Source organism: Phacochoerus africanus, chromosome 1, assembly GCF_016906955.1.
Source record: "Phacochoerus africanus isolate WHEZ1 chromosome 1, ROS_Pafr_v1, whole genome shotgun sequence".
Taxonomy (NCBI): domain Eukaryota; kingdom Metazoa; phylum Chordata; class Mammalia; order Artiodactyla; family Suidae; genus Phacochoerus; species Phacochoerus africanus.
Window position 1 is genome coordinate 111,589,918 of NC_062544.1, and position 26,976 is coordinate 111,616,893.

Sequence of the window (26,976 nt, forward strand, 5' to 3'; positions counted from 1 at the left end):
TGAGAGACAGTGTGATAGAAATAAGGATGCAAAGAGAGAAACACAGAAGGACAAAAGGGGAGCCTGAGGTCTGAGTGAGAAAGCTTGTAACAGATCCAGGACAAAGAAAGGCAGGAATGGGGTTTCTTGAGGTGGAGAAGCAGCCAGAGATCCCAGGACCCCCTCAGATCGAAAGCCCTCCACTAACAAAACCCCAGATCCACTCAACCCCAAAGGCCCTGCCCATCTCCCTGACCCCAGTCCTACCAGTAGCAGCCTCCTCTGGGGTAAGCTGGGGCCAGGCAGTGCTGTGCTGTGGTCTGCCCCTCTGCCCTCTTCAGGGCCCATTTATCTCCCTCAGCCCCTGAGCTGAGAGGGGGGCCTGTCTCCTGGTGGAGGCAGCCCCCTCCTATGATTCATTCCCCCCGGGGACAAGAAGGGCATATCCTCAGTTCCTGCCCTGTCTACTTTCTGGGGACAAGTTGGGGACTGAGGGTCACAGGACAGGGACCAGAGCTGGACAGAGGGACTCTGTACCCACACAAGATGGTGGTGACCTTCCAGGGAAAACCCGCCCCCCCCGCCCCAACACCCCCACCTCCCCAAACAGTCACAACAGCACCCTTTAAAAACAGCAGCTTTAATACCCCCAAGAATCAGCACCATGTCATCACAGGCTTGGGTCAAGGGGCGAGTCAGACGCAGTCATATCCGCTCACTACCCAGCCACCCCCACACTGAGTCATCTGCCAGGGAGGCAGGAGCCACAATGGGGGTTTGTCCAGAGGGGGGAAGGCTAGACCCACGGAACAAGTCACTGAAATAACGGACACACTCATGCACGCTCACGGGCACACAGGCCTCTAGCACCAAGGGGAGGGACAGCAGGGCCCAGTGGAGACACCGATTCCTTCAGCACATCATCTGGCCTCAACTCCGGGCAGCACCTGGTGGGGCAGGTGGGCTTCAGCCATCTGACCTTTCCCAACACGTGGGCCACAGAGAAGCACAGGGCAAGGGGTCGCTGTGAGAGCTGGGGGCAACACAGGTGTGGGGCTCTGCCCACACAGAGGGATCCCTACGTGAGTCTTTAAGGGAGGGGGACCATACTGGGGACTCCACACAGAGCTGGGCTTCTCCATTCATCTCCTTGGTTTGGAGGACTGTCGCAGGTCCCCCAGTCTGAGGCAACTGCTGACCCAGGATTCTATCCTGTCCGTGATCTGGGTAAGCCCCTAATGGGGTGGGGGGTAGACCCATACCTGTCCCCTGGCTCTGGGCCATCCGGGGTGGGCAGCGGCGCTCACAGGCCTCACGGGTCTCAAAACGGTTGGCATTCCCTCCACAGCCACCATAGACAAAGGGATGACAGGCCACCGTGCCACCTGCCACAGCCCGATGATACCAGCGCAGGGTGTAGGCAGTACAGGAGCCCTCATCCAGTGGAAGTGAGCAGGGATCTGGGGCTAATAGGGGTCAGAGAGGTCAGCAGGGATAGGCTCTGCCTGCCCCTCCCCAAATCCCTCTTGGTCCAGCCCCCTGTCTCACCATCGCCATCCCAGGGAGCCTCAGGGTCCTGGTATTCCTCCACGGAGTACTCTGAGTATTCATACTCGTCGTCCTCGGGGGGCACCTGGCCTGCACGCACAGTGGGGTGTGTCGTGAGTGGGGCCACTGCAGGGTTGGGGTCGTGCTGCCCAACCATGGCCCTTGGGGTGGGTGGGCAGCATGGTTTCCTATGTGTGTGCACAACAGTGTCCTCTGCACGTGGACCCCACAGGCATGGCAGGGGCCCCGCACGCATGAGCAGCCCCACATATGTCTTTCCTCCCCCACATGTGCCCCATGGCTCCAGCTGCCCTCACCTTCCTCCTCTGCATGAGAGACACGCAGCACAGGCACGCGGTGGAGCTGGGGGCCAGCAGTGTCTGCAGCGTAACTCGGAAGGGGTCCTGGAGCCAGGAGCAGGGGCACAGGGCCCTGGGGTCAGCATGGTTGCCGCCCCAGCCAAGCCCCTGCTGAGAGGACCCAAGTGATGGGCACAGCAGGGCCTGGGCTGAGGAAAGTCCCAGGAGCAGAAAATATGGGAAAACTACTCACGTGATCCAGATGCAATAAACTGACCCTGGCAGGCTGGAAGGGGCAGAGGCAGCAGGGAGAGAGACAGGGACAGAAAGCAGAGGACAAAGATGGAAAGAGGCAGGGATAGAGACACGCACATGGGGCAGAGCCATAAGGAGGACAGCAGGAGAGATTGACAGACAGGGGAGAGAGGAAGGGAAGCAGAAGCAGAGAAAGAGAAAGAAAGAGAAAGAAAGGAAGGGGAGAAGCAGAGGGGAAGAGAGAGAGGGAGAGACAGGAAGTCAAGAGCGGCCGGGCAGGGAGATGAGCGAAAGCAGCCACAGACAGAGAGGGAAGGAGAAGGAACTTCACTTTGATGCCCCTCAGGGCCATCAGAGACCCCCACCCCCACCCTGGCTCCAGGTCAGGCCCTGAGAACCAGCTCTGCTCACACCTCCACCCCCTCCACACACAGCATACTGGGCACCCAGGAATATTACGTGTCCCTCCACCTCTGCGTGTGGCTCCACTTGGAGAGGTCCTGGCAGCATGTCTGCCCTGAAGCACCTGGGTCCTTTGTGTAGCCATCTGTCTCTACCCATCTCCTTGACAGCTTGCCCCCCACCCCCACCCCGGAAGTTCTGCAGATGTTGCCTGCCCCTGTCTAGGGGTGCGGGGATGGAGGAGGGATGGGACCCAAGACACTCTGAATTGGGCCCCACTCACCGCAATGCTGACTCATCTCCTGACGCACAAGTCCCCGGATGTCATCCTCCTAAGAGCCCAAGACCACAGGGGTCAGGAAGAAGCCATGGATCACAGAAGGACAAAGGGTACATGATGCAGGGTTAGTGGAGAGACAGTGCTGAGTCAGGGTCCAGGGCCCAGGGGGTCATGGTGTTGGGTACAGGAGACAGGGCCCCCACCCAATCCTCCACCCCACACTCACAGTCAGCGCAGCTTCTCCTTTCTCACCACGGGGCCCTGCAGGGCCTGGCCGCCCCTATGGGGTAAAGGATGAGGCCAGGCTGTACCTTTGATCTCAGGGAACCAGAGGTCACCCCAACCTTTGACCCCAAGCCCAGGAATCCCAACTCACCTGCTCCCCTCTTTCTCCAGGGGTTCCAGGGGCCCCAGGGGCCCCCACCACACTCTCTCCAGGGGGACCTCGCTCACCCTGTCAAACATAAGGACCACAGCAGCAAGGTCAGAGGCAGTGGGGGTCAGAAGTAGGACAAGTTGGGATCATAGGTTCAAAAGTTGGGGCAAGGAGGAGTTCCCATCGTGGCTCAGGAGCTAACGAACCCAACTAGCATCCATGAGGACATGGGTTCAATCCCTGGCCTCGCCTAGTAGGTTAAGGATCTGGCGTTGCCGTGAGCTGTGGTGTAGGTCACAGACGTGGCTTGGATCCTGTGTTGCTGTGGCTGTGGTGTAGGCTGGTAGCCACAACTCCAATTGGACCCCTAGCCTGAGAACCTCCACATGCCAGGGTGCATCCCCAAAAAGACAAAAAAAAAAAAAAAAGAAGTTGGGGCAAGGCTATTGAGGGATGGGTTGCAGAGGTGAATGAGGTTAGAAGGATTAGGGTGGTTCAGGCATCAGGATTCAACGTCAGGGCCTCTTACCTTCTGGCCCTGAAGTCCTTCAGGGCCTTTGGGACCAACACTGCCAGGTGGCCCAGGGGGCCCGCTAGAGCCATCACTGCCCCTGGGACCTGGGAAGCCCCCAGTTCCTGGGGGCCCCTGGGAAGAGATAGGACAGGGTCAGTGATCAGAGCATCCAAAGATGGACCTACTTCCAGACAGTACAATCCCCTCAGTTGATCTGGGTCTCAACTTACCCGTTCCCCCTTCTCACCCTGGTCACCCTTGGGTCCTGGCTGCCCATCAAAGCCTCGGTCACCCTGGGAACAGAAAGAAGCGTGAGAAACCCTCTAGCCTGGCCTCCTTCAGCTCAACCCCCTTGAGCCTCCAGGCCCAATGGCTATAACCTCAAGCACCTGTGACTCTACCAGCCCAGAACCCTCGATCTGCCATGATCCCTGTGACCCTGACCCCACTGTGACACCCTTACCCTGACTACCTATTTCCCCTGCACTGACACTCCAACCTCCCCAACTGAGTTCCATCCACCATAAGCGCTTAGCTCTGAGGGCTGTGCTGCTCCACCTCCCACCCCTTAATCCTAAATCCCCACTGTGTCCCCAACCCCCTGGAAACCCCAAGAGCAGGCCCACTTCACCCTTCAATGTCCCAACCTTTCACAAACTTCCCTGACCCAACCCTCCATGACTCTACTGTGCCCTTTCCTGCCCAACCCCAAACTCCCGATATCCACTGTGGGGAGACCCTATACCTTGGGGCCGATCAGGCCCTCCTTTCCAGGGGCTCCTGACGGGCCTGGAACACCTGGCTCCCCCTGGAGAAGAAAAGGCATTAGCTGGGTCCAGGATCACCCATCTGCTCCTCATTCTGGGGGTGCCCCACACTCACCAACTCTCCTTTGCGTCCTGCTAGCCCTGGGCGGCCCGGGGGACCAGCTTCTCCCTGCAGGCATCAAGTAGAGGGGTCAGCCTTAGGCTCCAGGACCCGTAGCCCCCTGCATCCCCACCCAACCCCTCATCACCCCTGTACCTTATCTCCCTTCTCTCCATCGAGGCCACAAGCTCCCTTAACCCCCCGTTCGCCCTGAGGGAAAAAATAAGTGAAAAAGTGACTTCTGGATACCTCACTCTATAACATCTTGACCCTGAAACCACTCTCCAAACTGGCCTTAGGTACTCCAGCTTCTGACACTCCAACCTTAGACCTAACACCTCAAATTCAACCTTGGCTACCCCAGTGTCTGGCCCCAGACACCTCACCCTCCAACATCAGGTCCTCCTGATTAGGGGGAAAAAAACAGGCCCTTGCCCACCTTGAGGCCCCGGGGACCCATGAAGCCAACATCTCCTTTGTCTCCTCGGACACCAGGGACTCCATCCTTTCCTGGGGATCCCTGGGGGGAGGGAAGGGGTCAATGTGAGGTTAGTGAGGGATCAAAGGAAATCACTCTGGATGTAATGGACAAGGAACACCATGGGGGTGAGAATCATCATTGGGGGTCAGAGTCACTGGAAGGACAGGGACAAGGGTCACCATGGGCAGGGTGCGCCATGTGGGTAGAACCATCATAGGGGTTAATGTGAAGGTAGGGGTCTCTGAGCAACATGAGAGCACTGGTTCACTATAAGGTCAAAGGTCACTACATTGAGATGGGGTCCCTGGGGGAGTGGGGGGTCCCTGGGGGAGTGGGGGTCCCTGTGAGAGCAGGGGCATCTTACCGGGTCACCAGGGATCCCTGCAGCACCAGGCTCGCCCTGTGGGAACACAAATGAGGGAGGGCAGCCCTTCAATGTGACTGTCCCCCAGCTGACCTGTCTGCTGCATGTGCACACACACTGGACCAACAGCAAAGGAGGTGGGAGACCCTCCAAACCTCAGAGGACACCCCTGGGACAGGTATGTGTGATGTGCCCATGCCTGGAGCCAGACTTGCCTTGGGTCCCGTAAGTCCTCGTGGTCCCAGCAACCCAGCTGAGCCCTTGTCACCAGGCTCTCCCTTGGTGCCCTGCAGGAGTAACCAAGAGAGGGATACAATCAGGACCAAACCAGGCAGGAAGCTGGGAGAATGATGGGAACCTGCCAGCTGGAGCAGAGTTGCCAGTGCTGCTTCCCACAGCACACCCAGTGGTGCTCCTTCCAGCCCATGCCCCGGCAAGGTGGAGCTGGGGACTGGGGCCCGTGGAGTGGCTCATTTCTCACTGCAGGACCCCCAGATTCCTGCCACTTCCTCTTACCACTGGGCCCCTAACCCTACCTGGAGTAGCCCTAACACTCAAGGCACCCCCTTCCCATCCCCGCAGGCTTCTCATTGAGCCACAGGCCACAGACTCCCCTTTCTGACCTCACTGCAAGCCCTGGAGGCCCCCCCAGAGGCCCCATCCTCTCAGCCACCCCGACAGAGTTGCTGCAGCCGATGGAACCCCTTCTCCTCTGAGCCACAGAAAGCCCCCCTCCCACCCGCCCTTCCTGTCCTCAGAGACCCTCTATAAAGCCCCATAGCCTGAGGGACAGCCCCTCCTGAACCTGTATAGAACACCCCACCCTCTTCCCCATACCTTCTCTCCAGGATCCCCACTGTCCCCCCGAGGTCCTTTGTCACCGTCCAAGCCCCGAGGCCCTCGTTCGCCCTGTGTCAGGGTCAGAAATACAGGGTCAGGGGCTGGAAGTCCCTTACCCTCTGAGGGCTGGAGCTCCCAGATCCCCTGGCCCAGCCCATACAGGAGCCCCTTCCACACTCAAGGGAGACACTGTCTGCACACATGGACCAGACCTACTTACCATGTCCCCCTTGGCACCCCGTGGCCCCGGAGGCCCCACAGTCACAGCTGAGTCACCCTGAGTGGACAGTGGGCGGTCAGAAGAGTCAGGAGCACCCTTAGTCCCCTGCCCTCCCCCATGCCCACACTCACCTTGTCACCTTTTAGCCCTGAGCTTCCAGCATCACCCTATCGGGTGAAAGAATGTGTCATCCACAAAGAGAAACCCCAAATCCTGAATTACAGGATCCATCCCACCAACACTCACCCCAGGGGCTGCTTCCCCACGTCCTTACCTTCTCCCCACGTTCCCCCCGGCCGCCTGGGGGGCCCTGCATGAGAGAAGAAGATGGTGAGCTAAAAGCATTTGGGGGAACTAGTGGGGTGACCGCTCAGGGGGCAGGGGAGGAGTTGGGGAGACAAAGGACCAGAGAGTAGACAAGGAGAACCAGAGGGCTGCAGAAGGCTGCAGAGGGCACAGTCTGGGGACTGTCACCACAGGGGCATTGTCCCCAGGGAGACCCACCATGAGTCCTCGGGGTCCCTCTGGGCCGGGGCGGCCATCTTCACCCTGGATGGTGACATTAGATTCAGTGACTCAGAAGTTAGAAATCAGAGGCAAGAGTTGTGATGAAGGGGGTTCTGGCGTGGCTCCTGCGATGGCCATGGCCACAGAGCAGGACATACGCACCCGGACACCTGGCTCCCCACGCTCTCCTCGGGCCCCAGGTGGCCCTGCTCCCGGGTCTCCCTGGAGATCAACAGGACAGTGGGGATTAGTGAGGGGCATTGATGGGGGACGGAGGGTCACAGTAGGTCAGGGGAGGTTGGAGGGGGTGCAGGGATCAAGGGAGGTTGGTGGGAGGAACAGAGGTCAGTGGAGGTTAGAAGGGGTGACAGGTACAGGAGAGAGTGGGCAGCACTGTCCCATCTAACCTTGTCTCCTTTGAGTCCAGGGGCCCCAGGTGCTCCCTGTGGGCAGAGTGAGGTGAGGGTGCTGTGCTCCTTAAAGGCACGCGCGTACCCAGCCCCGCAGGGTGCAGGTATGCTAGTCCCCAGCACAAGTCCTCACAGGGACAGACTTGAACACACAGAAGTCAGAGACATGCGGCATTGGGTCCTTCTACTCACCACTGACCCAGCTGGTCCAGGTGGCCCCAAGGGACCTGGGGCTCCTTCTCTCCCTGGGAGCCCTGCCAGACCCTATGGGAAAATTAAGCGAGAAGCAAAGGGTGACTTGGGAACCTTCCTCATCCACTGTTGCCCCCAAGACCAGGAGCCCCCATGACTGGCATGGGCCCTGTTCTTCTCCCGACCTGCTACCAGATCAGGAAGGAAGTCACCAAGTGCCCACATGCTGCCCCCAGCAACCTTACCCGCTCTCCACTGGGGCCTGGCTGACCCATCTCTCCTCGAAGGCCTGTCTGACCAGGGAATCCGACAATACCAGGAGCACCAGGGGGGCCAGGGGGGCCCAAGTCTCCCTGAAACAGAAAGAACAAAGGGAAGAGTGGCCTCAACAGGACCCTTTCCCAGGTCTAGCCTCAGAATACCCTCTTTCTCCCACCTCCAGGACCCCCTACCCCACCTGCTGCTGCCCCACCACTAGTGATGGGGCATTGACTTACCTTCAGACCTGGAGGACCAAGTGGTCCAGGGGGCCCCTGGGCCCCAACTCCTGGGTCACCCTTCAAGGGAAAGAGGGACCCAATGAGTATCAGGGAGTCTCAGGACCATGACCCTCAGCAGGGATGCTTTAGGGTACACATACCTTGTTACCCTTGAGTCCTGGAGCGCCTTTCTGACCCTAAAAAAAAAACAAAGTAAACAGTACTTGAGAGAGTAGGGACGGACATGAAGTCAGAGCTCAGGCATGGCCCCAGAACATTCCCTGGGAAGCTCAGAGGTGACCACAGACGCCTGAGGGCATAGTCAGAGGGAAGTTCCGAGGTGACCACAGATTTGCAGCAGTTCAGGTGCGACCATAGACACTTGGGACTGAGGATATGAGGTCCATGGGAGTGTGGACAGGAGCAGGAACACAGATACATCCCATCCTGGGGAGCTTAGATGTGACCGCAGACATGAGTTTGGATACAGGAGAACAGAGAGGGTGGACAAGGGGGCAGCATGAACACATGGCTAAGGAGAGGCCCACAAGAACTCCCATGTGGCTCAGCAGGTTAAGAACCCGGCTAGTATCCATGAGGATGCAGGTTCAATCCCTGGCCCCACTCAGTGAGTTGACGATCCAGTGTTGCCACAAGCTGCAGCATAGGTCACAGATGCGCCTCAGATCTGGTGTTGCTGTGGCTGAGGGGTGGGCCATCAGTTGAAGCTCCAATTTGACCCCTGGCCTGGGAACTTTCATATGCCTCATGTGTGGCCCTAAAACGAAAAAAAAAAAAAAAAAAAAAGGACTCCCACGGGTCCAGACACCTAGGAGATCAAACAGGAGCATGTGCCCTCAGACAGTGAGGAACAGAAGACTGAAGACAGGAACGTGGAAGCCAGGAGGCGCGACCCCCAAGTGCTCCCAGAACAGGATCCTGAACACAGGAACTCGGGTTCAGACGTGCCCAGCCCCAGGAATGGTCTCTCACATCCACAGCTGTACTCCTCAATCCAGACTCAGACTCGCCCATACCCCACACTCACATCTTCTCCAGGGTCTCCAGGCTCCCCCGCATGGCCAGCTTCGCCCTACACAGAAAGGGTGGTGAGGGTGTCTGGCCACCCAACTGGACCTGTCTGCCCAGTGCTCAAGCCCAGGGGCCAGGCCCACCTCACCTTCTCACCCCGGGGCCCTGGTAGTCCTCGGTCACCTTTGGCTCCCTGTGAAGAGAGGGGTTAGCGGCAACCTGGGTGTCAGGGTCATTGACAGCTGAGACTCACAGCAAGAGACCCGGGCCATGTGGGGTGGATTACAGAAGGTGAGGGTCACAGGGACGGGTGAACTGTGCTGTGGAGGTTCCACACTCACCGGCTCTCCCACCAGGTCTCCAGCAAGGCCTCCAGGGGTACCCTGATGAGGGGGAGGGCTCATTGAGATTCCCTGGCTCCCACCACTTAGCCCCCATCCCGAGCCTCCTACACACTCACCTTCTCTCCCTTTGCTCCAGGGGGCCCGATCACAGCCTGCAGGGTGTGAGGGGATTGGGAGAACACTGGGTGAGTTACCTGGCCTCCTGCCACCTCCCTACTCCCACATTGCCATCCTGATAGGAGGTGCAAACTAGGGTTGGGGATAGGGCAGAGAAGCTGATGCAGATGGTGGAGGTCAGGAAATCACCTGTCCAGGGGTCCCCATGGGTCCAGGCTCTCCTTTAGGTCCAACAGGGCCAGGCAGACCTGGAGACCCCTATGGCAGAACAGCGGGCAGAATTCAGTGCCTTTCCAGCCCCCAGCCCTGCTACCCAGCCCTCCTCTCCCTCCAGGGACAAGCTGGGCACAGGATCCCCATCACACGCCCACAGAGAGCTCCCCCGAGAACACACACCGGCACCCCAGGCACTCCTCTATCTCCATCTTTTCCGCTGGCACCATCACGACCTGGTGCTCCCGGCTTCCCTGTCTCCCCCTGAGAAGGAGAGAGCTCTGTCAGGGGTCTTCCCACTGACTCCTGACCCTAGAGCCCAGCCCTGACCCCCAAAACTCACCACTTGTCCAGGCAAACCTGGTGCCCCCTGAGGACCCTGAGGGAAACAAGTCAGATGTGAGAAAGACGTGGAGAGCATGGGGCCTAGGGGGCAAGGACAGGCTGCCCCTGCAGGGACCTCAGGGGCTTCACTCACCACAAGGCCTGAAGGGCCAGGGGGGCCAGGAAGTCCCACAGCTCCAGTAGGTCCAGGCAGGCCCTGGGGGATGAAAAAGGTCAGGGCACTGCCAACCCCATCCAGCTCCCTGTGACTCACCCATGGGCTGGGCCACTCACCCGTCCTGGTGGTCCTGTATCTCCAGGCTCCCCCTGCAAAAATCCAGAGACCACATGACCCCACAGATTGACGAGAGGCTCTTCAGCCCTGGTTCTCAAGCAGAGCCCACATGGACGGGGCCCCTTGGTGCTCGGCTGTGTTGCAGGGCAATGGCATCCCAGGAGGTTGGCAGATGCTATCCTGGTGCAGACAGGCTGCTCTGAGACGCCCCCTCCTTCCAGTCACACACCCACACTCGCCTATACTCACCTTCAGGCCAGAAGGTCCCTGGGGTCCCGAGGGGCCAGCAAGACCCTAGAGAAAAGTGTCAAGGGCAGGAAACAGGGGTCTGAATTATCCATCTGGACTCGTGGACTAACTCAAACAAGTTATCCACCTGATTCATCAGTGGGGACCGACACCTGTCCCACCCCCACCAGGCAATGCTTCCCCATCACTCACCGGGGCACCAGGCGGTCCAGGGTCTCCATGGCCACCCTGTTGAAGAAAGAGCCAGATGAGTGGGAACCACCCCACCAAGAAAACTGTGACATTAGTGCCCTTGTAGGGGTTGGGCACAGGATGGGAGTTCGAGGGGTAAGGGTTCTGGGGTACTCACCACTGGGCCAGGGGCCCCCCTCGGACCTTGTGGACCCTGGATAGAGAAGCGGGATGCTAAGCCTCAGTCTGGCTTACTTTAGGCCTGTTCCTGCCCTCTGGAGGCCTTGTCTGGGGGTCCCACCTCTGCACCCCTCTCACTCCCAGGCACAAATCACCCTGTATCCATGGGCTGCCCACATGGATGGTACTCATGGGCCTATGTGCACTCACACCAGGTACCCAAGCACAACATCCCTGTCACTGGTAACTGGTGACATGTGCATACAGCAGCCAGCACACAGCAGAGCGCTCCTGTTCCCCAGAACCTGGGCCGGCTGTTCTTGCTGCTACTCACCGGCTTCCCTTCAAGCCCAGCCACACCACGCTCTCCTGGTAGACCCTAGAGAGAACACGTTGAAGGCAACACTGACCTTGTTCCCCCAACCCAGCTTTCCCCTAGACAGTCCCAAGCAAAGCAGACTCCAGTCCAGACAATACAAGGGAGAGCCGTGTGCATGCACACATGTGCCTCATGGGGCAAGGACTCACCGGGCTGCCATCGTGACCCCTTTGTCCAGGCTCTCCTCGGTCACCCTTAATGCCTGGCATGCCCTGCAAGCATATTGTTGTGCCCTGAGCCCCCATCCCTGCAATGTGCCCAAGGATACACCACCCTGGCAAGCCCCCACAGAGGAGGGGAAACTCATGGTGGGGTGGGAGGCCTCACCCTGTCTCCTTTGGGGCCTCGGTCGCCGTCACTGCCTGGCTCCCCCTGTAGGGATGACATGTCAAGCCAAGCTGTGGTGCCATGGCAGGGGTGGCCTCGGGTTGATCCCATACACTGACCTTAGCGCCCTTGAGTCCAGGAGGTCCTTGGTCTCTAGAGAGCCCAGAACCTATCTCATCCACAGCCACCTACAAATATAAGGTCACAGGAGAGAGATGTGTCTGTCACAGAAGCACGGAGGGTCATCCCCAGATCACAGGGTCCTGGAGGGTTATGGGGTCAGCGTCACCACACAGAGTTTCTGGGGCCCAAGCCAATGGCAGCCTTCTGGTGACAGCAGTCATGGCCTAGGGCAGGGCTGGGGTGATCACCTTGGGGCCAGGGGGCCCAGGGGGTCCAGGGAGGCCAGGAGAGCCATCTCTGCCCTGTGGAAAAGAAGGAAATGTATGGTCGTCCCAGCACAGCCCGTAGGTAGCCTGGCCCCGTGAAGTCCCACCCAGCTCACCTGTTCTCCACGTTCTCCTTTCTCTCCACGCACTCCCTGAAATGCAAATAGCAGGGTGGGGGCTGTGCCCGTGGGGAATTTAGCTCCTCCTGACCCTTCTTCCCCAGGTATCCCTGCCCGCCACCAGGCTTACCCTCTCTCCTGGTCTTCCTGCCTCCCCCACACTCCCAGCCCGGCCTGGAAGCCCAGGGATACCAGGCTTCCCAGGCTCCCCAGCAAGGCCGGGAGGTCCAGGGGGGCCTCTCTCCCCAAGGGCCAGGCCAGGGGGCCCCTGAGGGCCGGGGTCTCCACGATCTCCCTTTGGCCCACGATCTCCTGAAAAGCCAATGGGGCCCTGAAGGAGCAGAAGAGTAAATGCTGGTGGCTGTTCAACCACACCTTCCACAGGACACCCCAACTGAGCAGCCAACATATACCTCCTTGCCTGGGGGGCCCCGCTCGCCTGGGTTGCCCTTGGGGCCACGAAGCCGTTCAGGCACAGGCAGGAAGCTGCCAGAGCTTTCATCCCAGGTCTCCACGATCTCCCGCAGGGCAGACGTCTGAGTGACAGTGAGGGGTCAGAAGAGCAGCGTCACTACTGCAGCCACCCATGCCCTGGCCCGCCCTGGGGTTCCCACCAGCCCCCACGCCCGGCCCCCAAACAACCTACCTTGAGGCCAATGTTTTCCAGCAACCGCTCCACATTCTGGGGACACAAACTGGGTAAGGGGCTGCTCTCACAGGAGAAGTCCCTACACCATCCCCCAAAACAACCTCCATGCCCTCTTCCTCAGGCCTTTTGCCCAGAGGACCCTTTAGCCCTTTGATGAGGCAGCTCGAGGCCAGTGGAAGCCCCTCCCTGGCATGACCCCATTGCCCAGGGTCCCCTCAATGCAAGGGCTATAGGAATCCAAACAGAGCAGGAGGCAGAGCACACAGGACATAACCTGTGGGGCCTCATGGCAAGTAGAGGGGACAGAGGTAGCCCCTACAGGCATGCATGTAGCAGTCAAGGACCAGGCCCCAGGCTTCACTCACCTGCACGCTCCCAGGCTCTCCTCTCAGGCCACGCTCTCCTGGGAGGCCCTACAGACACCAAGAGACAAGCTGCTGGACCCGGGATGGGGGGGGGGCGGGGGGTGTGTCAGGGGGTGCATATGTGGGTGCTATAGCTACGGGTGGCCGGTAGAAAATGTGGGGGCCTCACCTGTTCCCCTTTGGGTCCAATCTCCCCACGGTCACCCTGAGAACAGAGAATGAACAGTGGGGATATTGCTCTCACCCTGGGCAGGCCCCCATCGTACCCCTATCCCCCAGCATTTTCACACTCACCTTGGGGCCAGAACTTCCTGGCATGCCAGGAAAACCCTGAGACAGGACAGAACACAAAGAGGTAACACAGGATGGTGGCCTCCCAGGGTGGCAACATAATGGCCCCTATTGCTCCCAAGTCCTGGAACTACCCTGGACACTCACCTGGCCAGGGGGGCCGACCTGCCCCGGAAGGCCTGGGGGGCCCTGGAGTCCAGGGCTTCCAGGAGCTCCACGCTCACCCTTGGGGCCATCATGACCCTGTAGAGGATGCAGCCAGAATGAGGACCCCAAGTCTCCAGAAAGGAGTAGAGCCACATATCACAGGGTCGGGGTCAGGGGTCAGAGGTTGCAGAAGACTCCAGCACTCACTTCTCTCCCAGGGGCGCCTGAATCTCCCTTCTCTCCCTAAGGAAGACAAAGGCGCTTCAGACACGGCCCCAGCCTGAGCCCCAGCAGACTCCAGGTGAGGGGCCTCACCGTCCTCCCATCTTCTCCAGGGTCTCCAGGTTCTCCCTGCAGGCAGAGAACTCACATCAGACCAAACAGAATGAAGCATTGTGTGTGTCTTGGTATCTGTCTGCAATCCTGTGTTTACCTCACTAGGTGTGGCCATATGTATGTAAGTGGCTGTGGATGTGAGTGCATGTGTTGGTATGTCCCTCCAAGCATCACACGCTGGGGCCTTCGATATGTGTCTTTATAGAGGTCCACGTGTGGCCTGGGGCCATGTCATAGCAAGCATCTGAGTGTGGACACAGGTGTCTGTATGTCAGCATGCCTCCAATATCCCTGGGTAGGGCTTCCCACCTGGATCTGCAGCTCTTCACCTGTGCTCGAGGCTCTGGTTATGTTGGCCTGGATTGGCCCATCCAGATACAGGTCGGCATGGCCACCTAGCTCACCGCGTCCATGAGGCTGCTATGTGCACACGTGGACATGTGTTTCAGGATGTATCTGCGTGTGGGTGTGGTACACAGGTGTAGCACACATCTAGGCTGTGTCCACATGTGAGCATTTTTTGGGGGTTTCACCATGTCTACCCTAGACACTCACGTTTTTCCCATTCAGGCCAGGCCTGCCGTCCTCGCCTGGCTTTCCCTGTGGGAACAGATCATTGGTCAGAAGTCAAGGTTGGGGTAAAGGCAATAAGGAGGCAAAGGGTACCATGAAAGTGGGACTCACCAGTGCTCCAGGAGGACCAGGGGGACCAGGGGGGCCCTGTTCTCCTCGAAGGCCTGGAAGTCCCTGGGAAAAGTCTTTGCTAAGATTGAGAGGGCCACTGAGATATCCCCTGTGGGCACATCTATGGACTCAGAGGACCCCTCGAAGAAACTCTTCCAGTGCAGCGACCCCTCAGAACTGAGAAGTGCCACTGAGGTCCCATGGCTGAGACCCCATAGGGTAGGGAGATCCTGCTGAAACTCCCAAGGGAAGAACACTCAAGATTTTACTACAGCCTCCAAGGAAGAGAAGCTCAGAAAGTGGGATTCAGAGTTCCCGTCGTGGCTCAGCAGAAACAAATCTGACTAGGAAGCATGAGGTTGCAGGTTCGATCCCTGGCCTCGTTCAGTGGGTTAAGGATCTGGCATCACTGTGAGCTGTGGTGTAGGTCCCAGACGAGGCTTGGATCTGGCATTGCTGTGGCTGTGGTGTAGGCTGGCAGCTGCAGCTCCAATTGGACCCCTAGCCTGGGAACCTCCATATGCTGCAGGTGTGGCCCTAAAAAGAAAAAAAAAAAAGAAAAGAAAGAAAGAAAGAAAAAAAAAAAGAACACCTAGCAGTACCTGGCATATTAAAAGTACTGAATAAATATTAGTTTAAAAAATAAATAAATAAATAAATAAAAAGAAAGTGGTATTCTGCTGAAACTTGCCTGCCAGGGACTGGGATCCAAGGACAGGGCTTGACCAATTCCTGCTACTCCCACTGATGCTGTGACTATGATGGCTGGGCTACAGTTCATGCTTCACCCCTGAGCCACCCTCCACCCTAACATCTCCCCGTACTTACATCTCTCCCAGGGTCCCCGGCCTTGCCTGCAGTTCCCTGAGGAGAAACTCAAGTCAAGGAGTCTACAGTGGTCCTGGGGTCAGGGGCACTGCCCGCTGACAGGGCCACTAGTAACTGTAAACCTAAGGCCTGCCGGGCAGTAACATCCCCACCACCACTGCCACCCAAGGCAGGGTACTAGGAAGAGACACAGGTGCCCCATCTGGCCTCAGAGCTCACTGAGACCCAGAAGACTCAGGTGAGACTGGAGCCAGGCAAAGGGGGTAGGGAGGGGGCACGAGCCAGCAGCAACCACCTCGACTCACCTGCAGCCCAGGGGGACCGGCGGCTCCTGGTTTCCCATCCAACCCACTGCGGCCATCCAGGCCGGGGGGCCCCCGGTCACCCTGAGGGAAATAGAACAGTAAGAGTCCTCAAAGGAGGAGATGGATCTGAGCACCTGGGCTCACGGCTGGAAAACCTACAGACCCTCTCACCTTTTCTCCTGCTGGGCCTCGGACACCTGGGTCCCCCTGCAGGGAGCAAAGTCAGTGAGAGATGAGGGCAGGAGGGGGACTTAGGCTGAAGGGGCAAAGCGCATCACTCACCTGTGGACCTGGGGGCCCCCGAAGTCCACTGATGCCCTGAGCACAGGGGGAAGAAGAAATCAGAGCAGGCTTTCCCAGGCCCACACATCCCCATGGGACCAGGCACACTCACCCTCTCCCCAGAAGCTCCAGGGGGACCAGGGTCACCCTTGGGTCCTCGAGGACCCTCCTGTCCACGATCCCCAGGCTCCCCCTGCAGCAAAGACAGGCATGTTGAGGGACCAGCACTAGGGCCACCAGCATGCCTGAGGCAGAACCTGTCATGGGCATGCCGGGATGCCATCCTGTGCTCACAGCTTCTCTCCACCCACGGAACCTAATACCTTCTCTCCAGCTCCAAGTCCCGTGTCCACCTGTGGGGGGAATGGCCAGGGAGAAGAATAATTCAACTGGTGGAAGAGGGGTTGGTGAGGGGAAATGAGGCTACAGGATCAGTGAAAACCTCAGGGGGCAGTGGGGAAGTGAGAGTCAGTGGAAGGGAAGAGGGGACACTACGTCAGGGCAACAGGGGAAGGTGATGGAGATGACAGAATCAGACCCAGTTATCCCTTACCAGCCGTCCAGGGGGTCCTGGGGGACCCTGGGGAGGGAAATAATTATGGTCAGCAGAAGCCCTGAGGCCCCAGGGTATGGCTCAGGTTTGCCCCAATATTAACTCTGCCCCCAGATACCCTGCTGCACCCCAATGCCAAAACCCAGAAGGCAGGTCAGGCCTGGAGGTGGCCATCAGGGCTCCCCACCTTAACCTCCAGGCCCTTAGTGGAAGTGTTGGCAAGATTGAGCACTGGAACCCTCTATCCCTCCCGAGTCCGGAACGCTAGCACTACTCACTGGCTCCCCACGGTCACCCTTGGATCCAGATGGTCCAGGGCTTCCCTGCAGAAAGTCAGAAGGTCAGGATCAGGGAGAAAAGGCAGCCATTTAGGGGGACTTTGGAGACACCCTGAGGACTTGTGGGAATCCTGGTGGCCTTTGGGGGTTGTGATGAAGGGGTCACAGGAAATGAGGACTGTGAGGGTTTTGCACGGCAGGATTGAGCTGGCAGGGTCAGAGGCTGGGAGTTGGATGGTTGGGGAATGAAGCAGAGGTTAGAGGTCAGAGGTCAGGACTCACATTTCGTCCATCCTCTCCAGGATCTCCCTGGTCTCCCTTCTCACCCACAGGCCCCCGAGCTCCAGGTGCCCCCTGAAAAAGAGCAGCTGGTCTAAGAAGACCCTCCCAGCATTTTGCAGATGCCATGATGACCCATACTGCCCAAGGTTCTCCATCACCTCAAAAACCATGTCAGACTTTCCCATCACCTTCATGCTCACCTCCTAGAAGTTCTCCCATCACCCTCCTTACTTTTCCCTTCAAAGTCTCACCCGAAGGCCACGCTCGCCAGCTTTTCCAGGCAATCCTGGGTCACCCTGGTGGTAGAGAGAACACCGCACCAAGCAGGTGAGTTAGGCTCAAACTAAATCAGGGAGTAATGGCAGAGAAGAGCCTGGGCACCAGCTGGACAGGAGGCAGGGGGATGGACTGGATAACCTGGTGGAGTTCCCAGCCCCTTGGGATCACAATTTAAGGGTAAAGGATCAGAAACCACAGTGGGAAGGAATCTTACCGGGGGGCCCTCGTCACCTTTCTCTCCAACTTCACCCTGTAGACATGAGAGTCAGTCCTGGTCCCCAAACCGCCAGTGATACCAGAAACACTCTCCTCCCCATCCCCCTGCACCACCAGCCCAGCCCTCTTACATCTCGTCCTCGGGGGCCGACGAGTCCTGGGGTACCAGGCCGCCCAGGGTCTCCCTTCTCTCCAGGAGGCCCTGAGTCACCCTATAGAGGAGGCAACAGTGATGCAGAGGTGACCTTGGGGAGGAGGTGACCCCAGAAACACTGGTGTTCCCAAGGTCACAGGTACTCACCGGAGGTCCTGCTCTGCCAGTGAGGCCAATGGGACCCTGAGGGACATGAGGAAAGGGGAGAGGACTTAGTTGGGGCTCCCAGGCACTACCTCATCTCCTTCTGTCACACTCCCCATTCCCATATCTACTCACCCGCTCTCCAGGGTCTCCCTTGGGGCCAGGGTCTCCAGGAAGAGCCAAGCCAGGTGGGCCCTGTGGGGAATGATCAGAGGTCAGGGAACACAACCTTCACCTTCCCTACTCCCCCTAAACACTTCCACATACTCACCCGCTCCCCTTTGGTTCCTGTAGCTCCTTTAGGCCCAGTGGGCCCCATGTCTCCCTGGAGGTGACAGAAACCATCAGCGCCAACCCTGGGCTCCATGACCCTCACCCACCCAGCAATCATGCCAAAACCCTCATGACCTCCAGGGGGCCCCGGGAAGGTCCATGACCTTGATCTCAACCCCATAATAGTCTCCCTTCCCTCTCACCAGACTTACCTTCTCTCCTTTGGCTCCAGTACCTCCAGGTCCCTGAAAACAAATAGGACAGACATGGCTTGGCCTCGCCTGGGGATCAAACTACTACAGACTTGATTGGGTTTGGGGTTATACAGAACCAGAAGTCACAAGGTCACTAGTGGAAACAGGTCAGGGGTCACATAGGGCTTGTGACCTGTCCAGCGGTCAAGGGGTCACAGGCTCACAGCCAGGAGTTGGAAGGGATGTAATGGCCTAAGGAGAGTCCGAGCTCTGAGCCTGCCCAGGGTCCCAAGGTTATAGGGTCACAGCCTGGAACACTGGTTTCCAGGCATGTCACTGCTTGAGGGGCTGCGCTGTGCTTGGAGACCCACCCTCCCTTCACTCACCACTGCGGGGTCCCCGGGACGACCAGGCTCCCCCTATGGAGAAAAGACAGGGACAGGGAAGGGTCAGGGACCCACCGAGGAACCCAAGGTCCTAGTATCCCACCTTCCACAATCCCTGGTACCTGAAGGATGGACCCCAGCCCATGACCCACCTTCTCCCCTCGGCGGCCAGTGGGTCCTGGTGGCCCCTGCACGTGGAGATAGCGTGAGCCCAGGATGGGGAGGAACACATGAAAGCCCCGCTCCTGGTCCCACCACAGTCACAGACTCACTTCAGGACCCTCAGCTCCAGGACGTCCAGGAACTCCCGGCGGCCCCTGGGGAAGACGAACAGAAATGCTGACCCAGGAGGGTAGGAGCAGGGGGATTATGGCAGATAAGGGCTAGCGGTTCAGAACAAGGGTCCCAGAAGATCAGAATTTAGGTTGGCAGGGAGTTCCTGTTGTGGTGCAGCAGAAACGAATCTGACTGGCATCCATGAGGACGCAGGTTTGATCCCTGGCCTCGCTCAGTGGGTTAAGGATCCAGCGTTGCCGTGAGCTGTGGTGTAGGTCGCAGACATGGCTTGGATCTGGCGTTGCTGTGGCTGTGGTGTAGGCCAGCAGCTACAGCTCTGATTCGACCCCTATAGCCTGGGAACCTCCATATGCTGCAGGTGTGTCCCTAAGAAGCGGGGAAAAAATAAAAAAGAATTGAGGTTGGCAGGGGTCAAACTCATCAGGAGGACAGAGATAACTAGGTGAGTGGAAGTCAAGGTCAGTTCAGCAGGTCAGCAAGCTAAAAGTGGGTCCCCGGGTTGAGGGTTAGAGCCTGCTGCATAAGCACAGATCAGGAGTCATGTGAGAAGGGGTGGAGGGACAGGGGCGGTGGAGTTCAAGGGTGAGAAGTCAGACCCAGGAGAGTGCACAGGGTCCAGGCCGGCTGGTGCTGGCACTGGGGTCAGTAGGCTCACCTGCGGTCCCACTGGTCCAGGGGATCCACGTTCACCCTGATGGAAAAGAATGGGTCAGAGCTGAGCCTGGCCCCAGACCCTCCAGGGCCCTGAGAGTCCCTCAGGCTGCACTTACCTTTTCTCCAGGCTCACCCACAGCCCCTGTTAGTCCTTGGTCACCCTAAGGAGAGAGAGGTAGGGTGGGGAGTTCACCGTGAAATGCAGATAAAATGTCTCCAACTCCAATCACCTACCTCTGAAACCATAGGCCCTGACCTGGATAGAACCCTTATCTCCTGATCCTCTGGCCTCCTCTAATCCTATAGGGCTCAAGGTGTCCCATCTCATACCTCGCCCCTCCCAAAATGGCACTTACTTTGGGGCCAGTGTCTCCAGGAAATCCCCGTAGGCCCTGAAACGGGTTCAGATATTTGGGTTTAGGCATAAGGATAAAGTAGAGGGTTGGTGGCTGAGGGTCAAGGCTGGAGCTATGCCCACCACACTGAGAATGCCCAGCCCTCACACACTCACCCGCTCACCCGGGACCCCAGGTTGTCCCGGAAGGCCTGGGGATCCATCCTCAGAGTCCCCCTGAAGGAGAAACAAATGAGTAGAAGACCCTGCCCCCAGCACCCACAGGCCCCCACCTCAGAACTGGGACACTAAGAGGCCAGGTCTCCCACCTTTTCTCCTTTTTCTCCAGGGGGGCCAACTGGGCCTTGGGGTCCAGGGCTTCCAGGAAGACCCTAGGAGGAAGTGAGTAAAAATGTGAGCCACATACTGAGGTCCAGTACCCAACGAACTGCCCCAGAAGAGCCCCCAGTTCCTCTATCCGCATCCCCGAGCATGGCACCCAAGGTCCCCAGCAAAGCCTCCATGCTCCCTCACCGGCAGCCCAGGGTCTCCTGGAGCAGCAGTGCCATCACCTGGTCCAGGGGGGCCCTGGGAAAGAAGAGCAGGTCAGGGGCTGACTAGGGGGCACGGGACTCCAAGCCACGCCCAGCATACCTTGTCCCTCACTTACCCGTTCCCCACGATCGCCTTTCTCACCCTAGAAAACAGATCATGACTCATGACCCTGGACCACACCGCCACTCCCCAAGATACCAGAAAGAATGAGGGCCTTGAGATCAAATTGGATTACAAAGGTCATGGAGGAACTGAGGAATCATGGGTAAGGGTGGTCAAGAGGTCACATAGGCTCAGAGTAACCAGTAGGGGGGGTGTGGGTTTAAATGGGATCACCAGGTCACTGGATCACATGGAGGTGATGAGAACATGTGGTGATCGTGCTGTCACCTTCACAGCTGTTCCAGGAAATCCTGGGGGACCACGGGGTCCTGGGTCCCCCGATGGGCCACGAGATCCAGGGGGACCCTGTTGGAAGAGGCAAAGTATAAAGTACAAGCCCATAGGAAGTTTCCTCAATCTGTGGTGCAACAGATTGAGGATCCGGCATTGCCGCAGCTGTGGCACAGGTTGTGATTGCAGCATGGGTTTGATCCCTGGCCCAGGAACTTTCACATGTCATGGGCACAGCCAACAATAAAATAAAAAAGTGCAACCCCATAGATGCCCTACTCTTGCCACCCCCTATTGATTCCCCCATCACACATCTCTTGCCCCTCCCATACTCTAGAACTTACTGGAAGTCCCGGGTCGCCTTTCTGCCCAGGAAGCCCTGGGCCTTCGCCTCCAATGACTCGTCCAGGTTCTCCCTGCAGAACAGAGGACAGCAAGCAGGATTCAGGGTATGGGAGCCTTGAGGTGGGAGAAGCCCCTAGAGGTCCCCAGCTAGTCCTCATCATGCCTTAGGCCCTGCACAGTGTCTGGCCTAGGGCGACCCTGCTCCTCCCTGGGACATCCTGGCTTGGCTCCATCCCTCCTTCCTTCACCTACCGGCTCTCCCTTTGGGCCTCGAGGCCCTCGCTCCCCCTGAGGACAAAACAGAATAAAGGTTGATGCTTGGTCTAGTGCATTCCAGGGTAGGCCCCCCCTAGGCTGACCCCGCCCCCCCATCCCAGGTCCCCACCCTGCAGAAAGAGCTCTGAAAAGATGCCGGGAGGGAAGGCAACTTACTGGTTCTCCACGAGGGCCAGGCCACCCTGGGGAGCCCTGTAAATGGAGGCCAAGTTCAGACCCGTCAGGTCACCCCACCCACTCAAGCCAAGTGTCTCACCATGTGACCTGTGAGGGCAAGTCTTGCTCACCTTTGGGCCAGACGTTCCAGGAGTCCCAGGGCGGCCAGGGCTGCCTGGTGACCCATCTGCCCCAGGGAAGCCCTAAGGAGGCAAAGAGGTCAGGGCAGGCCCGGGCACTCCCTCAGTGCCCCTGGTCTGCTGGAGGAGCCCTGACTGACTACTCTTCACCTGGACCCTCACCCTATAGGCCCCTGAGTGTTGTTGGGGATGGAGCAATGGGGCAGAGAAGCTGCCCCTCTGAGCTGAGGAGCCTAACCCTGGGCACAAGGGCAGGGATGAGGCCAGGGCCCCTGCTTTGAGGACCTGGAGCATCATCTTCCCAGGCTCTCCAGCGGAGCTCACTGGCCCTTCTCCAACATCCCTGCTGTGGTTTAGAACATCCCACTTAGCCTTCTAGGAATTCTCTGTTGTTCTCACTCCATTTTTTCCTTCTCTTTTCTAAAAATCCTGAGGAAACTTCAAGGAGTGTCTTGGGGAACCTCAATGCTCTGCACTCACCCTCTCACCCTTTGCAATGGCACTTCCAGGAGGCCCCGGGGGGCCAGGAGCACCGATCCTGCCCTGAGAGGAGAGAGCAGGTGAGGAGCAGTGTGCTGGTCAGGGTGCAAAGGACAAATGTGGGGAGGGGCACTTACCGGGAGGCCAGGGGGGCCAGGAGGCCCAGCTTGTCCTCTCAGGCCCTAGGAAGGATGATCAGTGAGCCCTGTGCTGCCAACCTCCCTCTGCCTCACTGATCCCCAGCCCATTCTCTCCCCACCACCAGAGCCACTCACCATCTCTCCAGGTTCCCCCTTCTGGCCCTGGGGAGAGACATGTCAGACAAGGGTCAGAGTGGCAAGCCCCAAGAATGAGCCCTCAGCCACCCTCTCAACCCTGGACACTGACCTTTGGACAGTGCACCAGGCACGGCTCTGGCTGTGGCTGTGGACACAGGGTCTCCTTGAGGTCAGGCAGTTCTATCAAGAGCCCCCAGGCACCCTCTTTTCCACCACCTCATCCCCCAGAGGCCCCTTCCAAACCTGGCTGGTCAAAGCTGTCTGACACAGGGCTGTTGCCAGGCCACTGACTGCCCGGTCCAAGCTGGGACCATCATCTATAGCAAAGAAGTTCTGGACAGGGTCCATGCCTGGCACCAAGCGACGCAGCTGCTCTGGGTCAGCTCCCGCCAGGCCCAGTATCATCACTTTGAGCCCTAAGGAGAGGTTCAGCAGCCTGCATGACAACCCTGCTGGGGCCAACCCTATTCTCAGGCCCCAGGCCCACCAGCCCTGCTCCTTACCAGCTGCCTGGGCCTCACGGATAGGGCTAAAGAAGTCACCTCTCAAGGGCTCATCCACTAGCAGAACCATCACCCCCGGCACCTGCCGGCGGCGTCCAGGAGCATCCAGTGCCAAGAGGTACCTGTGAGCTGTAACCACTGCTACACCTGGGAGAAAGGGTATGTCAGAACCCCAGGGGCACCAAGATCCAGAGGGAAGCCCCAAGAGTCCATGTCCACTGTGGCCTTTACCCAGGTTGTTCCCACTCGGGTCCATGTAGGGGATGTTGCGGATATTCTGCAGGATGATGCCAGGATCATAGGAGCTGTTCAGCGACAACAGTGGGGAGGGCCGGTGACTGTAGGACAGGAGGCCAACCTGGGGCAGGGAGAACACAGGGCCTGGGGAGAATGACAGAGCAGAGATGGGAGACACAGGGCCTGGGGGGAGACACAGGGCCCAAGGTGTGTAACTAAACCCGAACTGTTAGGGGGTCAGCAGTGATGGTGGGACAGGGAGCTAACGAGCAAGTGAGGAGATCTGGGGCCTGGAGAAGGGCTGGGAGAAAGCCAGGACCAGTGATGGAGCAGAAAAATGGTAGCTGGTGTGGGGCTGGGGGAGGGCTGGGACAGGTAGGGGTCTGGCTGCCTCTGGGGCCAAACCTGGACTCCTTGTGGCCCAAGAGGCCCAACTGAAGACACCAGACGCTCCAGGGCTCGTTTCACAGCCTCTGAACGATGAGCATTGTCTCGAGTGGTATGCAGCAGGAACACCACGTCCATCAAGCCACGGGGACACACTGCAGGGAGGGGGCTGAGTTGTTGAAGCAGTTGGACCGTCTAGCTCCCCTCCTAGGCCCTTCCCACTGTGCCCACCATACCTGGGTTCTGTGTGACTGAGGCCACAGGACCCTGTACACCCTCCCGAACAGGTGTCAGGGAGAAGATGTAGGAGATGCCAGGCTCTAGCGCTGTTACCCGCTGGGAGTTTGAGGTCCCTGAAAGTGTCTGTGAGGCCCCAGGCAATTCTGCAGCAGAAAGAACTCAGTTGAACAGGAGGCCTTCTTGGAGTTCCCACCGTGGTGCAGCAGAAACCAATCCAACTAGGAACCATGAGGTTGCAGGTTCGAACCCTGGCCTCACTCAGTGGGTTAAGGATCCGGTGTTGCCATGAGCTGTGGTGTAGGAAGGATCTGGCATTGCTGTGGCTGTGGCTGGAAGCTGCAGGTCTGATTAGACCCCTAGCCTGGGAACTTCCATATGCCACAGGTGCAGCCCTAAAAGAACAAAAGACCAAAAAAAAAAAGCAAAAAAACAAAAGATAGGAGGCCTTCCATGGAGCCCCCACTGCCAGCCCACCCCAACCCTGGGCTCCTCTTCACCTTGGCCAGGGCCTCTGAGTGGCCTCCAGGATAGGATGTAGCTGGATACACCAGACACTGGGGTCCAGGCCAGAGTCACAGAGTCAAGTGAGGTATCTACTACACGCAGTTCAGTGCTTGGGAAACGAGATGACTCTGAAGGAGGAATCAAAGACCAGGGATCAGAGTCTGTGTGCCGAGAAACCCAAGGGGAGAGAGATCTAAGGAGATCCTGGGGTAGATTCATCTTGGTGAAGGAAGTGTTACTGGAGGTCATGCTCAGATCACCCCAGGTCAGGCATGGTGAGGGGTGCTATGGGAAAAATCACTTAGGGTCATGGGTGGCAGGAAATCTGGGTGGATCATCAGGAGGGGGAAGAGCACACCAGTGTACGCAGTCACTTCCGAGGGGGGCCCTTCTCCAGCTGGCCCCAGGACGCTCAGCCATATGCGGTATTGGGTCGCTGGCTCCAGCCCGTCCAGTTCGTAGCTGCTGAGCTCTGGGCCCAGGACCCGGGACTGTTCCTGGCCACCTAGGGCAGGAGTGAGGGTCGGGGCTGGAGGCACGTGGGAGGATGTGCTGCGGACTGGCGTTGACTCCCTCACCCACCTTACTCATGATCACCCCACCAGCCTCCCTGACTGACCCTGCTGGTGGGGTCCACACTCCTGACTGATCTTCCCCATCCTCATTGCTCCCACCCATATAGGTGACTGATCCCAGGGACCTTCATTGATCCCGGAGACCCCCCCCAGACAGACCCTGCCCACTTTCACTGACCTCGCCCACCTCACCCACTTTGCCCACTGACCCTGTCCCAGCCCCACCCCCACTGGTCCCTAACCCCCTACAGGAGGGCACCTCTCACCCTCAGGTCGCCAGCGCAGACGGAAGCCGCGTACCCCAGGCACCGGCTGCCAGCGCAGCCTCAGGGAGTGCTCCCCTCGCTGTACTACACGAAGTGTCTCTAGGGCTGGCGGAGCCTCAGGCGCTTGAGAGAAAGCGTGGGAATCAGGGAGCCTCTGCCCCCACAGATCTCTATGCCCATCCCAGACCAACTCTGGAATAGGCACCGCCCCCAACCAGCGCCACTGCCTATCCCAGGCTGCATCCCTCTTCCCCCTCCACCCCCAACCCCCGAACCCCACCCCGCAGATCCCACCCCAAGGTTCATTACCAATCACTGGTCCCTTTTCCATTCCAGAGCGCAAGCCCTGCCCCTAAACTCTCCAGGCCACCAGCCCAAGGCCCTCCCCAGCCCCAGCTCTGCCTACGGGTGGTGACGACAATGGAGACAGGTGCGCCCTCACGATCTCCCACGAGTGCAGTCACTCGCACTGAGTAGCTGACTCCGCCTTCAAGGCCCCGTATTTCTGCTGAGTCCGTGTTTCCTGGGAGCATCTGCTGTCTTGTGGGGCCACCTGGCAGACGAACAAAGGGCAACGGTCAGGGGTAAGGGTAGCCGACCAGAGGGAGCAATCCCAGACAGGAAGGGCAGGGACAGGGAACCATACCCTCACTCCGGCCCCAGGCCAGTCTGTAGGCTGTGGCTCCAGTGACCCCCACCCAGGTGACTCGTAGAACATCACTGGAAGCATTGAGGATCTGCAGCTTTGACACACTGCCCACAGGCTGAGGGTCTAGGGGCAGAGGCAGAGAAAGGGATCAGGGGCCACTGGCTGGTTGGCAGAGAAGAGAGTAGCAGAGCAGGCATGGTCAATGTAGGGAAGTCTATCTGAGGGTCAGTGTGAGGTTAGTGTGGACAGGTCAGCACAGGCAACTCCTGAGAGGGAGAAGTTCAGTGTCTTGGAGCGGGCAGTGTGGGAGCATCCAGGAGGTCACTGCGGATGGCCACCTTGTCAATGTGGGGTAGGTCCATGTGGGAAAACATGAGAACAGCTGCAATGGAGTGAGCAGCTGGAGAAAGTCAGGAATACACAGCAGGGCAGGGCAGCCAATGAGATGTGGTTGGCAGCTGGCCAGGGTCCACTCACCAGTCCTCACAACCACAGAGGCAGGGGGCCCATCTACGCCAGCCACGTGGGCCCACACACGCACTGTGTACTCAGTATCTGGCTCCAGACCATCCAGCTCAGCCACTGTGGTCTCCCCAGAAACCAGCTGGGATTTCTCTGGGCCTGGGAGTGAGGATGGAGGCAACTCTAGGACTAGCCAGACTTTGCCCTCCAATGCCCCCACTAGACCCTAAGAAACCCCTGCTCCCATTCCACTCAGACCTGCCCCCCCACAACCCTCCAAAACCTCTGGTCCCTTCTCAAACTCTTGGTCCCCACCATGGCCTGAATGCCAGGAGACCCTGTATCCTGTGGCACCAGGAACCCTGTTCCAGGTGATGGTGACAGATGAGCTGGTGGCTTGAGTCACACGGACTGTCCTCACTGGGTCCACTGGGTCTGAAGGGGAGA

At 58.6% G+C, this 26,976-nt stretch overlaps 1 protein-coding gene across 1 annotated transcript in view; it reads right to left on the reverse strand.

The window, feature by feature from the left end:
* Positions 1 to 603: 603 nt before the first annotated feature.
* The window catches only part of COL7A1 (collagen type VII alpha 1 chain), a 32,498-nt gene continuing 6,125 nt past the window's right edge, over positions 604 to 26,976 (reverse strand). Inside the window, exons 17-119 of the mRNA XM_047773631.1 lie at positions 26,845 to 26,964; positions 26,545 to 26,688; positions 26,065 to 26,190; positions 25,825 to 25,971; positions 25,419 to 25,541; positions 24,936 to 25,082; positions 24,571 to 24,705; positions 24,070 to 24,216; positions 23,852 to 23,988; positions 23,441 to 23,567; positions 23,210 to 23,356; positions 22,950 to 23,122; positions 22,816 to 22,851; positions 22,704 to 22,730; positions 22,566 to 22,610; positions 22,429 to 22,491; positions 21,940 to 22,011; positions 21,809 to 21,844; positions 21,629 to 21,664; positions 21,376 to 21,447; positions 21,029 to 21,106; positions 20,754 to 20,780; positions 20,618 to 20,671; positions 20,413 to 20,475; positions 20,261 to 20,320; positions 20,106 to 20,141; positions 19,866 to 19,910; positions 19,751 to 19,786; positions 19,071 to 19,115; positions 18,951 to 18,986; positions 18,799 to 18,831; positions 18,431 to 18,463; positions 18,217 to 18,270; positions 18,081 to 18,140; positions 17,949 to 17,984; positions 17,779 to 17,859; positions 17,646 to 17,681; positions 17,404 to 17,448; positions 17,153 to 17,224; positions 16,871 to 16,915; positions 16,593 to 16,619; positions 16,363 to 16,392; positions 16,152 to 16,232; positions 16,040 to 16,075; positions 15,929 to 15,964; positions 15,758 to 15,838; positions 15,453 to 15,488; positions 14,625 to 14,687; positions 14,496 to 14,540; positions 13,920 to 13,955; positions 13,812 to 13,847; positions 13,605 to 13,700; positions 13,461 to 13,496; positions 13,336 to 13,371; positions 13,167 to 13,214; positions 12,799 to 12,834; positions 12,566 to 12,688; positions 12,283 to 12,483; positions 12,150 to 12,185; positions 12,016 to 12,069; positions 11,764 to 11,832; positions 11,645 to 11,689; positions 11,467 to 11,529; positions 11,273 to 11,317; positions 10,937 to 10,972; positions 10,780 to 10,815; positions 10,588 to 10,632; positions 10,338 to 10,370; positions 10,198 to 10,260; positions 10,063 to 10,098; positions 9,903 to 9,983; positions 9,696 to 9,764; positions 9,506 to 9,541; positions 9,387 to 9,428; positions 9,194 to 9,238; positions 9,062 to 9,106; positions 8,175 to 8,210; positions 8,032 to 8,091; positions 7,780 to 7,887; positions 7,535 to 7,606; positions 7,340 to 7,375; positions 7,095 to 7,154; positions 6,930 to 6,974; positions 6,700 to 6,735; positions 6,557 to 6,592; positions 6,426 to 6,482; positions 6,203 to 6,274; positions 5,581 to 5,652; positions 5,366 to 5,401; positions 4,960 to 5,040; positions 4,677 to 4,730; positions 4,536 to 4,589; positions 4,399 to 4,461; positions 3,884 to 3,946; positions 3,669 to 3,785; positions 3,140 to 3,217; positions 2,990 to 3,043; positions 2,767 to 2,815; positions 2,080 to 2,112; positions 1,845 to 1,931; positions 1,528 to 1,617; positions 1,242 to 1,445; positions 604 to 926 (exon numbers count right to left, since the gene is read on the reverse strand). Coding sequence (XP_047629587.1) covers positions 910 to 926; positions 1,242 to 1,445; positions 1,528 to 1,617; positions 1,845 to 1,931; positions 2,080 to 2,112; positions 2,767 to 2,815; positions 2,990 to 3,043; positions 3,140 to 3,217; positions 3,669 to 3,785; positions 3,884 to 3,946; positions 4,399 to 4,461; positions 4,536 to 4,589; positions 4,677 to 4,730; positions 4,960 to 5,040; positions 5,366 to 5,401; positions 5,581 to 5,652; positions 6,203 to 6,274; positions 6,426 to 6,482; positions 6,557 to 6,592; positions 6,700 to 6,735; positions 6,930 to 6,974; positions 7,095 to 7,154; positions 7,340 to 7,375; positions 7,535 to 7,606; positions 7,780 to 7,887; positions 8,032 to 8,091; positions 8,175 to 8,210; positions 9,062 to 9,106; positions 9,194 to 9,238; positions 9,387 to 9,428; positions 9,506 to 9,541; positions 9,696 to 9,764; positions 9,903 to 9,983; positions 10,063 to 10,098; positions 10,198 to 10,260; positions 10,338 to 10,370; positions 10,588 to 10,632; positions 10,780 to 10,815; positions 10,937 to 10,972; positions 11,273 to 11,317; positions 11,467 to 11,529; positions 11,645 to 11,689; positions 11,764 to 11,832; positions 12,016 to 12,069; positions 12,150 to 12,185; positions 12,283 to 12,483; positions 12,566 to 12,688; positions 12,799 to 12,834; positions 13,167 to 13,214; positions 13,336 to 13,371; positions 13,461 to 13,496; positions 13,605 to 13,700; positions 13,812 to 13,847; positions 13,920 to 13,955; positions 14,496 to 14,540; positions 14,625 to 14,687; positions 15,453 to 15,488; positions 15,758 to 15,838; positions 15,929 to 15,964; positions 16,040 to 16,075; positions 16,152 to 16,232; positions 16,363 to 16,392; positions 16,593 to 16,619; positions 16,871 to 16,915; positions 17,153 to 17,224; positions 17,404 to 17,448; positions 17,646 to 17,681; positions 17,779 to 17,859; positions 17,949 to 17,984; positions 18,081 to 18,140; positions 18,217 to 18,270; positions 18,431 to 18,463; positions 18,799 to 18,831; positions 18,951 to 18,986; positions 19,071 to 19,115; positions 19,751 to 19,786; positions 19,866 to 19,910; positions 20,106 to 20,141; positions 20,261 to 20,320; positions 20,413 to 20,475; positions 20,618 to 20,671; positions 20,754 to 20,780; positions 21,029 to 21,106; positions 21,376 to 21,447; positions 21,629 to 21,664; positions 21,809 to 21,844; positions 21,940 to 22,011; positions 22,429 to 22,491; positions 22,566 to 22,610; positions 22,704 to 22,730; positions 22,816 to 22,851; positions 22,950 to 23,122; positions 23,210 to 23,356; positions 23,441 to 23,567; positions 23,852 to 23,988; positions 24,070 to 24,216; positions 24,571 to 24,705; positions 24,936 to 25,082; positions 25,419 to 25,541; positions 25,825 to 25,971; positions 26,065 to 26,190; positions 26,545 to 26,688; positions 26,845 to 26,964 — 6,767 coding nt within the window. The 3' untranslated portion in view covers positions 604 to 909. The remainder of the gene's footprint in view (positions 927 to 1,241; positions 1,446 to 1,527; positions 1,618 to 1,844; positions 1,932 to 2,079; positions 2,113 to 2,766; positions 2,816 to 2,989; positions 3,044 to 3,139; positions 3,218 to 3,668; positions 3,786 to 3,883; positions 3,947 to 4,398; positions 4,462 to 4,535; positions 4,590 to 4,676; positions 4,731 to 4,959; positions 5,041 to 5,365; positions 5,402 to 5,580; positions 5,653 to 6,202; positions 6,275 to 6,425; positions 6,483 to 6,556; positions 6,593 to 6,699; positions 6,736 to 6,929; positions 6,975 to 7,094; positions 7,155 to 7,339; positions 7,376 to 7,534; positions 7,607 to 7,779; positions 7,888 to 8,031; positions 8,092 to 8,174; positions 8,211 to 9,061; positions 9,107 to 9,193; positions 9,239 to 9,386; positions 9,429 to 9,505; positions 9,542 to 9,695; positions 9,765 to 9,902; positions 9,984 to 10,062; positions 10,099 to 10,197; positions 10,261 to 10,337; positions 10,371 to 10,587; positions 10,633 to 10,779; positions 10,816 to 10,936; positions 10,973 to 11,272; positions 11,318 to 11,466; positions 11,530 to 11,644; positions 11,690 to 11,763; positions 11,833 to 12,015; positions 12,070 to 12,149; positions 12,186 to 12,282; positions 12,484 to 12,565; positions 12,689 to 12,798; positions 12,835 to 13,166; positions 13,215 to 13,335; positions 13,372 to 13,460; positions 13,497 to 13,604; positions 13,701 to 13,811; positions 13,848 to 13,919; positions 13,956 to 14,495; positions 14,541 to 14,624; positions 14,688 to 15,452; positions 15,489 to 15,757; positions 15,839 to 15,928; positions 15,965 to 16,039; positions 16,076 to 16,151; positions 16,233 to 16,362; positions 16,393 to 16,592; positions 16,620 to 16,870; positions 16,916 to 17,152; positions 17,225 to 17,403; positions 17,449 to 17,645; positions 17,682 to 17,778; positions 17,860 to 17,948; positions 17,985 to 18,080; positions 18,141 to 18,216; positions 18,271 to 18,430; positions 18,464 to 18,798; positions 18,832 to 18,950; positions 18,987 to 19,070; positions 19,116 to 19,750; positions 19,787 to 19,865; positions 19,911 to 20,105; positions 20,142 to 20,260; positions 20,321 to 20,412; positions 20,476 to 20,617; positions 20,672 to 20,753; positions 20,781 to 21,028; positions 21,107 to 21,375; positions 21,448 to 21,628; positions 21,665 to 21,808; positions 21,845 to 21,939; positions 22,012 to 22,428; positions 22,492 to 22,565; positions 22,611 to 22,703; positions 22,731 to 22,815; positions 22,852 to 22,949; positions 23,123 to 23,209; positions 23,357 to 23,440; positions 23,568 to 23,851; positions 23,989 to 24,069; positions 24,217 to 24,570; positions 24,706 to 24,935; positions 25,083 to 25,418; positions 25,542 to 25,824; positions 25,972 to 26,064; positions 26,191 to 26,544; positions 26,689 to 26,844; positions 26,965 to 26,976) is intronic.